This window comes from Peromyscus californicus, unplaced genomic scaffold (genome assembly GCF_007827085.1).
Source record: "Peromyscus californicus insignis strain IS unplaced genomic scaffold, ASM782708v3 Scaffold_19__1_contigs__length_69161282, whole genome shotgun sequence".
Taxonomy (NCBI): domain Eukaryota; kingdom Metazoa; phylum Chordata; class Mammalia; order Rodentia; family Cricetidae; genus Peromyscus; species Peromyscus californicus.
Genome location: NW_026294491.1, coordinates 58,283,238 through 58,298,408, shown reverse-complemented (window position 1 = coordinate 58,298,408; position 15,171 = coordinate 58,283,238). Strand labels below are relative to the sequence as shown.

General features: G+C 44.7%; 1 protein-coding gene across 4 annotated transcripts in view; it reads right to left on the bottom strand.

Moving 5' to 3' along the window:
* Window positions 1–15,171, bottom strand: part of Adgrf5 (adhesion G protein-coupled receptor F5) — a 97,108-nt gene that overhangs the window by 9,288 nt on the left and 72,649 nt on the right. For 3 of the 4 annotated variants that reach the window (XM_052745385.1, XM_052745386.1, XM_052745384.1), the window contains exons 11-17: window positions 12,959–13,129; window positions 10,709–10,831; window positions 10,350–10,559; window positions 8,741–8,959; window positions 5,476–5,631; window positions 3,457–3,665; window positions 1,133–1,312 (exon numbers count right to left, since the gene is read on the bottom strand). In XM_052745385.1, coding sequence (XP_052601345.1) covers window positions 1,133–1,312; window positions 3,457–3,665; window positions 5,476–5,631; window positions 8,741–8,959; window positions 10,350–10,559; window positions 10,709–10,831; window positions 12,959–13,129 — 1,268 coding nt within the window. The remainder of the gene's footprint in view (window positions 1–1,132; window positions 1,313–3,456; window positions 3,666–5,475; window positions 5,632–8,740; window positions 8,960–10,349; window positions 10,560–10,708; window positions 10,832–12,958; window positions 13,130–15,171) is intronic. The other variant, XM_052745387.1, reaches the window with a different exon arrangement.

Here is a 15,171-nt window from a genome sequence, read left to right as displayed (position 1 = left end):
CAAAAGAAGTTGACATAATTACCCATAGTGTCCCCTTGCCCTCTTCTCTTCCTCCCAAGCTTGTCTCTGGTAAAAACCACACTGGACTTCAAAATCTGTAGCTTGTGAGGAGAGTGCTCTCCTCCAAGACTTCAGCTCTCACGGGACTCCAGTTGTGTGATTTCCAATCTTTTGTCTATAGTGTGGTAATGGCTTATAAAGGCGCTGGTCTCTGAGTGCCCTGCCACCCCTCACGTATTTTATTCTAACTTACCTCCGTAAGTCTCCCTTCATTAAAGCCTCTCCATTTGAACTCTTAGGACTTTTCCTTTCTCGCAAAACAACAAGTACCTCACAGTTCGCATTCAATGCAATACCTGTGAGAATCTTGTCTTGATTTCCTTTCTGTTGCTGTAAAAAGTGTTGCAGTGACAAAATACGCCCCAACAAAAACAACTTAGGGGCCTACAATTCCAGGTTACAGCCCACCATGGCAGAAAAGTGACATCAGCAGGAGCTTAAGAGAACTGGACACATTATATCCACAGTCAAGAGCAGAGAGCTATGGATGAATGCGAGCATGCACATGCTCAGCTCACATCCTCTACTCCTATATAACCCAGGATCCCCAGCCTAGGGAATGGTGCCCCCCACAATTAAGATGGGTCTTCCTATATTAATTAATTTAATGAAGACATTCTCTCACAGACCTTCTCTGAAGCTGGCTGTAGTTAGATGTTTTTGTCCTGACCGTGGGCCAGGTGGGACACAGGAAAACTTTCAGCTACACTGACCTTAGCCCAGCCAATCTTTCACAGGTGTGTCAAAAGCCCTGCCTCCTAGATGCCAAGTTGACACCATCACACCCACCTTGTACATACTTTGTAACTTCCTTAATTCCTATTTTTCCTAGAAAACTAGTAGGAACTCATTCTATTTAAACAAAGGAACAAAAACAGAGATTCTTTAAAGAAATTGAGAACCCTCTAATCTAGAAGTCACAGCCTGCAGAGCATGCTACGCTATTCTCATATCCAAATCAGTGCTCTGGAAAAGAAGAATCTTCCTGGGAAGAAGGAATGCTTCTTGAACACAAGTCCAGGGGTGTAAGAAAGTAAGACCCCAAACTCCCACAAGGCTTAAGGGCACTTACCCTCATCATTTCTGAATTCACTTGGGTTGGAACTGTTGCGAGCAAATCAAGGATGCTAATGATGGCTCCCAGGCTCCCTGGAGATGAGCGGATATCCTGTTCCTCCTTCACAGAACTAACAGAAAGGTCCCTCAGGTATGTAGGGAGCTTCTGGTCCTGTGAGGGGCTCTTGATCAATGCCTAGTTAAAAAAAAAAGGCAGAACAAATGAAGACATTTTCATCCTGGTTATCTGGAAGCTGTGGTCTCCTTTTTTTTTTTTCCTCAATGCTCATAATCAATAGTATATATTGTAAGTTGAAGCCTTTGCCCCTTAAACTATCTGTGCATGCCCCTCAGGATGAAAAAAACTTAAGACCTCATGCATATAGAAAGCAAAGAGTTAAACACAGACCAACCTGAAATGTAACTAGAAACAAAGGAATGATATATGTGATTGCTACAGGGTGCCAATGTGGCAAGATATCGCTAATGTTGCAATAGTGGCCCTCATATCTTGACAGTAACCAACCACCGTCTAATTGGAATTAGAGCTCATTCAACAGGAGGGAAATCATGCCTGCTACTAGAAACCTAGTCAACTGGGCTAGTGAGGTCACAGATCTTGGAGGAGAACCGTACACTACCATTTCACTAAACCACATAACTGCTAACTGCATTTTAAATTCCTACCCATAGACCCACAGATAAGTGTCGCTTCCAACCCACACCAACAAAACTTCTCTTTGCAATAGACAGAAACAATCATAGAAACCCATAACTGGTCAAAATGCAGAAAATAAGTGAGCACTGGGCATCCAGCCCAGTAGATACACCTACAACATAACTCCTACGCGTAAGGCTCAGGAAACACTGAGGAAGAGGAGACTTGGAAGAGCCAGGGGACTTGGAAAATGCCGTGAGAGGGTGTCTGCTAGGAATGACAAAGGAAGCTTCGCCCAGGATACCTCCATAGTACGGCTGCCCCAGCAAGGTCTACACATGGACAACAATAACAGATACGCTAACGTGTAAGTGGAGAATCTCACGGGGTCCCAACCCTAGATAAAGAACTTCAGGCAACTAAGAGATGCTGAGAGCAGAGGAAAGAGCCTCCCCGAGGGATGAATGTCCTAGTTGGCTATCCAATATCACGTGGTCAGCCCAGAAATCATATGCTTATAAGCAACAGTGAATGGACTGAGAAGGTTGTGTGTATGTGTGTGTGTGCATAAATATGTAAGTTAAAGAAAAAGGGGGAACACGAGGCATGGGAAGAATTGGAGGAAGGAACGGGAATGGGGTGGAATTTTGTGATTATATTTTCATAATAAAAATACTATTATAAAAATAAAAGAGTTGTCCCCTGTTAGTCTCAGAGTATCTCTACTCATAAGACAGATTGTATCATCTACTGTACATATCTGTTTTCTAACTCTCTACATTCTTAACTCTTTAAAAAGAATGAGTCAAAAAAAATCCTGTCTTCTATAGGAAGCCTTCGATGAGTGTCCCTTCTGTGAACACACAGATATTTGTTTTATTTAAAACACTTCATACTGAGAAATGTCCACCAATGTCATCTGGCAGTTCACTTTCAACATTTTCCTAATTAAACTATTCGTTATTGAATCTTATTTTTATATTATCTCTTTATGAAAATGTTATAGCTATTTGCTATCAGAACTATTTGAAAGAGATCACTGAGAAAGTATAACACACCACCCACCCCTTGTAGGTCTTGGACACGAGGTGCTGAGCAGTTGAGTTTAGGCATCTGGGTGATCCTAGAGCACCACATATACTTTGTTGCCTTCATATTCAAGTTTAAGTGTTTTTAAAGTGTTTCTAGGTTTCATTTTTTGAATGGTTAACCTTGATTGTCAGCTTGCTGGGATTTAGAAACATCATGGAAACAAACTTCTAGGCACAACTAAGAGGGAGTTTCTAGACTGGGATATTTGAAGTGGGAAGACCCGCTGTAAGTGTGGATGGTACCATTCCCTGGGCCTGGGGCCTGGGCTGAATGAAAAGGTGAAAGCAAGCTGAGGGCCATCTTCTCTCTCAGTCTCCTGACTGTGGATGCCATGTGACCAGCCTTCTCATGCCGTCCCCACCATGATGGACTCCACCCTCTGATTGGGAGCTAAAACAAAATCTTCCTTCCTTAAGGTGCCTTTATCCTATATTTTGTCCCAGTAACTAGAAAAGTAGCCAATACAACATGCTTTGGCCATGTATTTTGGAGTGAGTGGTGCATGGCTCATTTTCCTAAGTGCTGAGAACTCCGCTGAGCCACAAAGATGCTCCTCCCCAAGGGCTTGGAGTCAAGGGTTCCAGGTTCACCTTGGCCAGCCGGAGCAAACCGTTGATGGGGGCTGAGATGCAGCCTCTTTTCTCCTCCTTCCACTGGGAGCCCACACATCTGTAAGTGATGGTCCCACCGATGATCTGGCCAGGGCTTCTGGAAACATTGGAGAACTGGCACAGCTTCTGAATGATTTTCCCAGGCTCCCCGATCCCTATCACAGGATCCCGGCACGTGATGTTCTCCCCTGTGTCAGAAACACGGAAACGAAAGGGACAATCAGCAATTTCTTTTGGCCACAAAGAAGAACAAAGTTATGCCATTTGGGGGTAACTGGATGCCACTGGAGATGATCTATTACACATTAAGCCGTTCTCAGATAAATATTGTCTATTGTCTCTCATTTGTGGTTCCTAGATTTTATATAGATTCATAAAATCATGCATATATATATACACATATATAAATATATATCATGAATGTAGAGATGCAATAATCTAGGGGAACCAAGAGGACTATTGGGAGAGAGGGAGAAGGAAAGAGGGGCATGAAAGTTGGACGTAAACTCAGTATACACTATGCACTTGTATGAAACGGTCCTTGTGTTATACAGTGCCGTTTACAACGAAAACTTACAGTGACATTTTAAAAAAAGAAGTTGAACACCTTTAATTTAAAAACTTGAGATCCAAATCACTCTGAATTCTGACTATTTCTAAGCCCCAGCATGGAGCCACAAGTGGGGGCAGTTCCCCTTCAGAAGCCTGTCCATGTGTAAAGTCTTCTCACTTCAGTTCTGTCTGGCTGATGATTGACCTCGTGCGTGTGAGGGGAAACGCTATCTCAGCTGCTGTGATCAACACAGAGTCAGAGCTACTGTGGATGGCAGGAGATTGCTCTACCATTGATCTGCCTGCCCTGCCCTGTCTTGATTATTAAAAACACGTATAAGAATTTTCAAAAGAGACAACTTACAGGAAGAGAAGGAAGAAGGAATCAGGATCAGGCTGCACAGTCTTTGGTGCTAGCGTTCATACTGCCTTTGCTCTTAGTGGCCTAGTGGGAACTAAACACCTTCATTCTGTTCCTGGTTTTCCAAAGCCCCTTCTTGCTTTCAACCCAGAGCAAATTCCTATAATCTGCAATTGCTTTTCCTTCTGCTTTGTGCCCACCTCTAATCCCCTAAACTCTCATTTTGGATGTAGAGGAAATCTAAACCACGGAAAACAATAAGAACTTAATGTATGCTCATCCAAATAAGAGATTACGCTGTTCGCCAAGTGTCTTAAGGTCATATGCCTTCCCACTTTGATTTACAGGTCCCAGTTACCAATATGAGCCAGAATGTCCACAGAATGTTCAGTAAACCAAACAAACTAGGTAGAAGAATTAGGGAACCTTTGTCTATCAGGGATCCCATTTCCAGGAAATCATCTTTATCACTTTGCCTCTCTGGTGACTGGGGTGATTTCTTCTACATGGACTCACATAGAAATAGTCACACAGTCACCTTGAGAATAGGCCAGGTCACACTGGCCCAGTGGTGACAGAGGATGGGGAAGGCAGGCACCTCTTCTTCCCACTGATTCTTTTCAAATGGCTCTCTCTCAGGAAAGGAGTGTTAGTGAGGATACATTCCCTTGACATTCTCTCTAGGGAATCTCAGCGGGACACAGATACTGCCCAGTCTGCTTCGCAAACCACTCAGCCTTCTGGGTTCCGCCCTGGAAGGACTTCATCTGTTAAGACCCCTCTCCACTATCAGCAGCAGACTTAAACCAAAACCAAACAGCCTTTCTGGCCACCCACAATAGTTCTGTCTTTACAGCTGCCACAGCAGTTGTGACAGCATCTTCAATCATCTCTCTATCTCACCTCTAGGCTAGAGGCCAGAGAACATGGCCTCTGTTTCTTTTACTATTCCCTATGGTTCACCCAAGGCCTGCCCCAGTGAATGTATTTGACATGTATTTATGGAGTAGCCAAACGAAGGAGGCATTGAATGAGGAGTCTCTGCTCATGATTATATGATTTTAAAGGAATTTCAGTGCACTTACCTGGAAGAAGGGTAAGCTTCATCGATGGGCTCCGGACTGAACTGTTAGCTGCATTGGTAAAGTGGCAAAACACATCGATGTGTTGGGGACACCAGCGTGGTGCGTTTGCCGGGAGACTGTATTTGTAGCATGCTTGCTTGCCATTGACTTCTTTCTCTAAAGACAGTGTTATCGAGAATGTGAATTCACAACTTGGATAGCCAAGACACAAAGGTTGTCAAGATGTTCTAAGACAAGCAAACCTGCCCCAGATTCTCCTCGGAATTTGTGACATTTATTTTTAGTGTGGTTTCACATATTTATGTGAAAATAACCTCTGGCTCTCAGAATAACTGAATTCATCTTTGAATGTATGCTAACCCAAATGTCACCTAGGCCAATCATAATTTCCAGTCTGAGCTCACATCCTGCTCAGCATATTGATTGCACCCTGCTTCACAGTGATTTATAACCACCTCTTTATAGACCATTCTATATTTTGAAGATTTATTTAAGTTTTTAAAAATGATGTGTACCCATGGGTGCCTGTGTAAGCTTGTTAGTGCAGTTACCTGCACAGCCCAGAAGAGGGCACCAGACACCATGGAGCTGTAGTTGTGGTGGTTGTGAATCACCTAAGGTGGGTGCTGTGAACCGAACTCAAACTCTGCAAGCACAGTATATGTTCTTAATAACTCAGCCCTCTCCCTTGCCTTAGGTCATTCTGTTCTACTAACCCAGAAGCTCCAGGAGAGGAAGTCCCCCACCCACTCCCATTTATCTTCATGTCTCCCAGTGCTTGTCTCAGTATCTGGCACATGAAAAGCACCCAGTTTATGCATACTGGCCTCAGAATGTGGAGATATTGGCACTCTTCAATATCTGGGTTGATTCTTTGCCATACAATACTGTAACATGGCCTTCTCTATCTAACTGGAGTCTTACTTTTCCGAATTTCCACTGCCTTTTCAATCTATGCTATACATTTAGGATATTTAGTGTTATATGCATTGCATTTTATATAACATAGGCCTTTCTAGACATTAAAATAAACACCTAAATTATTATTTGCTATTATTATTATTAATTTACTTATGATTTATGTGTGCCCACCTGTCTTTATATGTATCATGTACATGAGGATTTCACAGATGCCACAAGAAGGTGCCGAACGCCCTGGAACTGGAGTTATAGATGGTTGTAAGCTACCCAATGGGGATGCTGAAAGCCAAACTCAGGTCCTCTGCAAGAGCCTTCAATTGTAGGAGGCCTGGGGATCCTTGTGCTCACAGTTAAGCATTAGGGGAACCAGGAATATACAGAGTTGTTCCTTTTAAGGAAGGGATGCCTAACCTTCATCTGCCCAGAAGGCTGGGAGCAGAGGTTAATGGCCTGGTGACCTTTGCACTATCTGTGTGACTGAGACCACACCACTTGAATCCTTTCCTAAGCCCTTATCACGAGTTTGCTTTTCTCAATCTGTAGAACCTATCCTTATGGAAGGTGTCGCATGTACTTGACAAAGATGTAATCATGTCTGCCCTTTATTTAGCTTACTTTGGTCCTCAGGGAGATTTATGTATGCTCATTGTGCACATGGGATTAATTATCACCAGGGATGTTTTCACCAAATTATGCTGTTTAAATATGCCTAAAATAAACTACTCAGGGTCAGACTCCTGAAGTTTGAACCAACACCAGCTACTGAGTTGTGTCGAACCAAACTGCCTTCTTGACGTCAATGGATCATTGCTTTGCTGGCTGTGGTGGATGCAGAGAGCCCCCACATTCAACCACTAAGCTGTCTCTCTGTCTCCATACCTAATTTTTTTTTTTTTACCTTTTCCTTACCTATTTTTCTCAAGAATTAACAAGCCGTGTGCATTTGAGATTCGGAGTTGTGAGACTTTTGACAAGAGAGGATTTGAACTTTGTTTTATTTACTTTTGCAAGATGATTACCAATAAAGAACCGGAAGCTAACTTCTCAACATAGCATTCTTAAATACTGCACAGTATGCAAACAGCATCCAAAGTGGGCTAAAAGCAAGGAAGTTACAGCACTTAGGGGAACTTGCATCGACCCAGAGAGGAAGCCAGACTCTTAACCACGACTGATGGGTTTTTGTTTTTCTGCCCTGGTCTTCTACTGAGCATGATACTCTTTGAAGATCCTGTCATTGTCCCAGGCATGGGATATGGTAGGCTCCCACCAGGCTAGGGTTCCATTTAAAGGACTGAGACAGGGGCTGGAGAGATGGCTCAGTGGTTGAGAAGCACTGGCTGTTCTTTCAGACAACCTGGGTTTGGTCCCCAGACCCACGTGGTGGCTCATAACCATCGATAACTCCAGTTCCAGGGGACTCAACATCCTCTTCTAACTTCCACAGGCCCTATATAAATCTGATACACACACATAGATGCAGGCAAAAATACTTATACACATAAAATAATATAAATCTTTAAAAACGAGTTGGCTTGGTTTTTTGTTGTTGTTTTTGTTTGTTTTTCAAAACAGGGTTTCCCTGTGCTGCTTTGGCTCACCTGGAACTCACTCTGTAGACTAGGCTAGTCTCATTCACCACCACCACCTGGCCTAAAAAACGTTTTAAAGAGCAAGGTCTTCCAGAGCCTTAAGCTCAAGGCTCTGGTACGCTGATAATGGCAAATGCCTTCATTTGAGTGTGAGTCTTACTTTACTTTCTTTCTGTCTCTGGTCCTTGGCTGTTTCTCTCTTACTGTCTTGCTGGCCCAGTCATGCATTTAGAAGGATTACTGGGACATTTTCTATCAAGTTATCTTAGGACACAGAAGGAGGGGTTATCAGAATGTCTAGTCGGCCACAATGAGAGAGTGGAGATGGAGAAGAATGTATGGGCTCCACCCAAAGTTTCTGCTTCAAACTAGAGAGTCATCAGCCATGTGCCAAAGCAAGATAACAAAGAAGTCTCCATGACGTTTCATCCCTGATGAAGTCTCTATCCAGTACCGAGAGAACTGATGCCGTGGACCTCCTGAAGCAGAGCTACATCCTCAGCCTCTTTCCATTCTTTTATTTTGAGACACGGTCTCTCACTAAGTTGCCTAGGTTGGCTTTGAATTCCCTATGTTGCTCAGGCAGGCCTAGCACATGAATCCATCTGTATCAGTTTCCTGAGTAACCGGGATTACGTTCCTGGACAGCAAGTGTGGCTCCGTCTCTGGGAACTTTTCAATATCTATTTAAAGAGTAAAACCTCATTTCTATGAGCTAATGGGACCTAAAAATGGGGTGGCCTGCCTCTTACCAGCAGGAAAGGATAAGGAATCCACGTGGAAAGTCACGAAGTACTCTTCCCCTTCCTCCTTTTCCACACAGCACTTGAATTGATGGGAACTGGTGCACAGACCACTGGCTTCCAAAGGGTCCATCATGATATCTGACTCCAGAGGCAGTGGGTGGACGGTGACATCTTTGGTGGCGACACTGTATGAATTCTTGTATCTGAATATGCAGTGATAGGTTCCTGAGGGGAGGGAGCAAAAGGGAGGCGGGGTGAAGTCCTTGGTCTTAAAAGGCATCACTGCAATGTGGTCATCACTCAGCATTGTTGACGATAAGGAGAGTCTTAGCTTTCCTCCCCAAACTTGGGTAAGGGCGCTGGGAGCGCTTGATTGACTTTCCTCCTAGGCACTTCACATGTCTGGAGAACTAACCAATAACTCTGCTTCTTGCAAGTGTGCATTCACTCCAACCAATCAAATCAAGTGGCTTATCCAAGGTTAAGCATGAAGCTGAGTGCCAAGCTTCCTACTCTGAGCTTCTCCCACAACCAAGGAAAGAATGGGGATTTGGTGGTGTGCAGAGACGAGGGAGTTTCTGAAGATCTAGGACATGATGGAGGACTGTGTCACACCCACTTGTCTGTCTAAATGAGTGGTCCCTTGGGCTTCAGGACACCATGGCACCAGAGGACAAACCACCATTTAAGCAGCTGCCCTGGATGTTTAAGTACTTAGCACAGTGAGTATTGTATCTTAAAGGATCCATGGATGTCAGCTGTCACCACACAGGTCTACCAATTCCTTATGCTTTCCAAGACTCATATCTCCTGGCAACATGAACAACACAGAGCTATAAACAGGAAATACAAATACTTCTCTACTTAAAACTAGACAAATAAACACTTCCTAGAGTTTTCGTAGCACATCTGGGTAGTGTCGTACCAAGCATCTAGTAAAGTTGTATTATTATTATTTGTGTGTGTATATATGTGTGTGCACATGTGTGCACATATGCATGTGTATGTGTATATACACATACATGTGGAGTTCAGAGAACAACCTCCAGCATTGTACCTCTGTTTTCTGTTTGAGACAGGGTTTCTCATTGGCATAGAAGTTTGCCACATAGGCTAGACTAGCTGGTTAGCAAGCCTCCAGGGATCCACCTGTCATGACCCCCACCCCCACCCCTGCATCCCACTGCGGAGGTTGTAAGCTGTTACTACTGTGCTGGGCTTTTTAGGAGGCTTCTGGGGATCGAACTCAGGCCCTTATATTTGCAAGGTAAGTGTGTTACTGACCGAGCCATTTCTCAGGCCCTAGCAAAGTGACTTGGAAACAACTCCTACTGTCATGATGGCAGGGGTGCAGGCTGCGGGCTTAGACACTAACTCCACGCTGCACAACTTGGCTTGTATCCCTGTGATTATTATTGCCTTTGAGCATCATTTTCTACATCCACAAGATGGGTGGATGCTATCTACCCGCAAAGGACTGTCCTATCGCCCACAAAAAGCAATTAATATAGTCATCATAGGCATGTCCCGAGACAGAGCCTTCATAGGCAGCTGCTGTCGGTGCACGTTTCCAGAGGTCTACACAGCCCGCTGCAGGGTGTGGCCCATCACTTACCATTCCACTCCCTGGTGGAGGACTGCACCGTCAGCACCGACTCCGCTCTGTCCTGACACCTCTCCATGGTATAAAACCTCGGATGGATTTTAATACCAGCTGAAGTGTTCCAGTATACCTCATCATAGTTAATCACATCGCTGGTGCATGTTATAGAAAAGCTTTGTCCCTCAGAAACAGAAATTGGGTCCGAGGTTATTGTTAGGTTGGCTGAAGGGATGCAAACAAAAGAGACAAGACAAAACCGACAACAGAGCCAAGGTTTAGTTTTTCTGATGACATCGGCACAGGGGTGAAACTTAAGACAGACAGCAACACGGACCGTCCTGGCTCTACAGATGTCAACACGGGATTGGTACCTTGCTGCTCCTGGGCTTTACTTGTTTCTAGGCTGTTCCACCCGGTGGTGCTCTGAACTGTACTCACTTCCATCACATGCCTGAGGACCTCGGGCACTTCCCCTTTGTAGCTGGAATTATCTCCTGATGATTAGCAGGGTAAAAGGTTGCAAACTTAGGGATGTTAGCTTAACCCAGGCTCCCCTCCAACCTCCTCTGTGACCCCTCAAGGGAAAAATAGAGGACTGAGTTCTTGCAATGATTCATATCAACTTTTTAAACACTACCCCCATAATACTGCATTGCATCTTGGAAGGTGGCTATGATTACCAGGGTACCACCAATGCCACACCACTGTAACGGAGCTTCACTTCCTTCTATAGCTGTCCCCAATAAAAAAGGCAGCCTTTGTCCCCTGTTGGTACATCCTTAGCATTTACTGATGGTCTAGTATACAGTTAGTGCTTCATAAACAAAAGAATGAATTCTTGATCTACTTTTTCAGTAGACAGATCATAAAGATCCCTAGTCAAATAATTATGCTTAGACTATCTCAGGCAGACTGAGATGTATGGGCACCTTAATATTGTTTATAGCTGTTTCATTTCAACTACATATAATACTAGAACCAAAGTTATATAATGTAATTGATTACTGCTATTTTGGGAATTCTCTCAGATTAGTAAGACATTGTTTGTTGACAATGTCAAGACCATTGTGGATACAGATGCTGATATGAAAATCCCACTGTTTATTTTTATATTTTTCTATCATTCCCCTTCTCTGGGAGCATGTCTTTTCCATGACTGACATCTCAAAATGGCGTTTGCTTCAGTCACCCATGGAGGTGAACGGCTACTACCACAGGTCAGCTTCTCTAGTCAATATAAGTCATATTCTTAATGATAATCCAGAGAAGCCAGTGATTTCCACAGTGTCTTAGTCAGGGTTCTCATGCTGAGGTCCAGCACCAACGTGTGCATATGACACAGTGTGTCCCTCACTCTGCCCTCCCTGACTAGACGGATCTGGAAATGGCTCTCTGAGGGCTAGCCATGTCTGAGCAGAAAGCAAAGCCTCGTGGACCAGAAATCTGGTTCTCTTGTCCTCAGAAGAGGTCAGATGACCAGACCAGTGATTTTCAGCAAGGATTGCCCAGGCCTCTACAATATGCCCCAGGTTTCCAGATAAGAGTGAAGTCTTGATGAGCATCAGGAGAGGAACCAGGTGCTTGCCTTAGAGGCACTCCTGGGTATTCTGGAACTTTGCAGTTTTCTGTAGTGAAAATTGCCATGCCTGTGCACTCTTGTTCTAACTCAGAGAGCTGTGCTGTGGACAGGAGCCCCCAGAACCTGTTCTCGATGTATAAACACTAAGTCCCAGTAATAGAACGCTTGCAGGAGACAAAATGGGTACTGTTTCCATCCTGCTTTTCAGGATACTTCTCAAAAAGGCTGTAAATGGTTCATTTTCATAGGCTAGGTGGAAAGAAACGTTTGCAGCTGTGGTGACTCTATAATGCTGGTTGATTAATGATGCCTTTATTATTTTGATTGGCATATGACCAGTTTGAACAAGAAATGTCCCCCACAGGCTCATGTGTTTGAACACGTAGTTCCCAGTTGGTGATATTCTTTGGGAAAGTTACAAAACCTTTAAGACATGGAACTTGCTGAAGGAAGTACATCACTGTGGGCGGGCTTTAAGGTTTTACAGCCTGGCCACACTTCCTGTTGTCTCTCTGATTCCTGTGTGTGGATGACATCAGAATTGATACTTTACAAAACCGCACTAAGAATTGAGAGATTGAAACAAAGGTTTTTTTTCAACCACAGGACAATGGGAAATGATCATTGTCCCAACTTTCTGCTGAGTCATTTCTAGAATGGGTAGACTGGGAGAGGAACTGAAGAGTAGTGGGGATGTGAGTGAGGCTGTTGGAATTTAAAGAAGAGAAATTGAATTGTGGAAGGAGAGGGGGTTTGCTGTCACATGAATTCAATGACAACAGAACTAACCTGGTTACGACACTACTTTCCCAGTCCATTTGCTTCCTTTATCAGGACAACCTGATTAGTTTCTTGCCACTCTTTCCCACCCAACCCTTCCCAATTTAAAATGGGTTCCAACTGACTTGAAATGGTGTAGAGGGACATTCGACCACCATCCCATTCCTAGGGAAAGCCCAGCCTTATTTTGCCCACCAATGATCCCTGTTGATTGGCAAGTGCAGCATAACCTATCAAAACATTCTATGTCAAGAGTTCTTACCTACAGAGACGAATGTCACAGCTATGTTCTTACTGCCTGTGGCTCCGTAGGGACTGACGAACTCACACGTGTAGGTGACTGTTGTTCCAGAAGACCCACTGGGACACTGGGTTCCATCTGCCTTGAGGGTGTAAGTGCTGCAGCTAGATTCCAGGTCTGTTTCTGGGTTCCCTGCAATGATACAAATAAATCTGTTGACATCACGGTTGTCTGATTCTGAATTAGTAGCAAGTTTTTTAGTGGAAACTTCAGTTTCATACTTTTTCAGTTGCTGGCAACTTTATGTCTCCAAAAATCATCGTTCCCATCCCCAGAAACAGCCCACCCTCCGAGCCGTCCCTACGTCTTGCCTAGTGTTCTAGAATAACCCTGTGTCTGCTTTTTCCTACTCCAGTCTCCATTTTCTCCCTGCCCCCTTCACCTGCTACCGCCGTCCTGAGACTTTCTTCAAACATTTCCACCGTCCCAAAGTGAACAACACAGAGTAAGTTGACGGGTCAGTGTCTTTCAACTGTAGCTGATCAGCAGCGCTGTGCTGGTTGGTTTTATGTCAGCGGGACCCAAGGGTCACCAGAGAGGAGGGAGCCTCAGTTGAGAAAATACCTCCAGAAGCGCCAGCTATAAGATAGCATTTTTTTTTTTTGGTTTTTCGAGACAGGGTTTCTCTGTGTAGCTTTGCGCCTTTCCTGGGACTCACTTGGTAGCCCAGGCTGGCCTCGAACTCACAGAGATCCGCCTGGCTCTGCCTCCCGAGTGCTGGGATTAAAGGCGTGCGCCACCACCGCCCGGCTTAAGATAGCATTTTTTAATGTGTGATCAATGTGGGAGGGCCAGCCCATGGTGGGTGGGGCCGTCGCTAGGCTGGTGGTCCTGGGTTCTATAAAAGAGCAAGCTGAGTAAGCCAAGAGGAACAAGCCAATAAGCAGCTCATCTCTACGGCCTCTGCATCAGTTCCTGCCTTCAGGTTCCTGCCCTGCGTGAGTTCCTGCCCTCACTGCTGTTGACAGTGAACTGTTACATGGAGCTGTGAGTGAAATAAACCCTTTGCTCCCCAAGTTGCTTTGGGTCACGGCATTTCATCACAGCAGTAGTCACCCTAAGACAGGTGCCTTTATTATTTTGATTGACACATGAGCACTGTTGTGGTTTGAATGAGAAATGTCCCCCACGGGATCATGTGTTTGAAGACCTAGTCCCCAGTTAGCACTGCTCTTTGGGAAGGTTTAGGATGTGGGAACTTGCTGAAGGAAGTACATCATTGTGGGTGGGCTCTATGGTTTTACAGCCTGGCCGCACTTCCTGTTCTGATTCCTGTGTGTGGATGAAATGTGAGCACTCCTGGTTGCCAGGCCCTCCCCATCATGGTGGACCCGTGTCTGCTCTGGAACCGGAAGCCAAAAGCAAACCGTGCCTTCTCTAACTTGGTTTTTTTCCTCAGGTTATTTTATCACAGCAAGAGAAAAGTAGCTCCTCAACCAACGTTCCTCCCCAAGTGTCTGTTCAAGCCACTCCACTGATTTCCACTTTCTTTCACTTCGACAAAATCACTTCTAACTCTCTAAAGACATCCTCTCTCTGTTCGTCCTTTCTTGAACCGAGGTCTCAGAAGAAAGCCACCTCTGCATTAAGGATTCTACAAGGCTGACTGACTGTAGAGAGCTAAAATTTTGCCCTCAGATAGGGGTCAAATCTTAGGCCAAGTCTGCTCCTGTGAAAGTCCCTCTAGCTAACTCTATCCCCACCCCCTACCCACCCCTTACTTTTCATGATGCTTCTGCATTTGTTACCTCTGGTTTCCCACTCCCATTTTTTATTACATCTTTGAAATTGACCTTTGTGACCCTCTACTTTACCAAAAGGTTTTCCTTAAGGCCAACAGGGACCTCCTCTTTGCTCCATCCTGGCTTTTCTTCATAGTATCTGCACTACAGCCTCCCCGCTGCCAGCCATCTTTCTGCTGTGAAGGCTTGAGCCTTCAGCTCCTTCCTTTGTCTTTTTTGTCCTCATCCTCCTGGGCCTCCTTTCTAAGCACTGCCCCTGAGCATCCCTCTTAAATGCATATGTTGTCCTCAACCTCACCCACCCCACCCCACCCGACTGCTGCTCATCCTCTCTTCATTCTCTCAGCAACAGCATCAGCTTTGGCTCCCATTATAAACCAAGGTTGGACGACTTCCCACACTACTCTAAGAGGAATGTCCCGGTTGGAAACT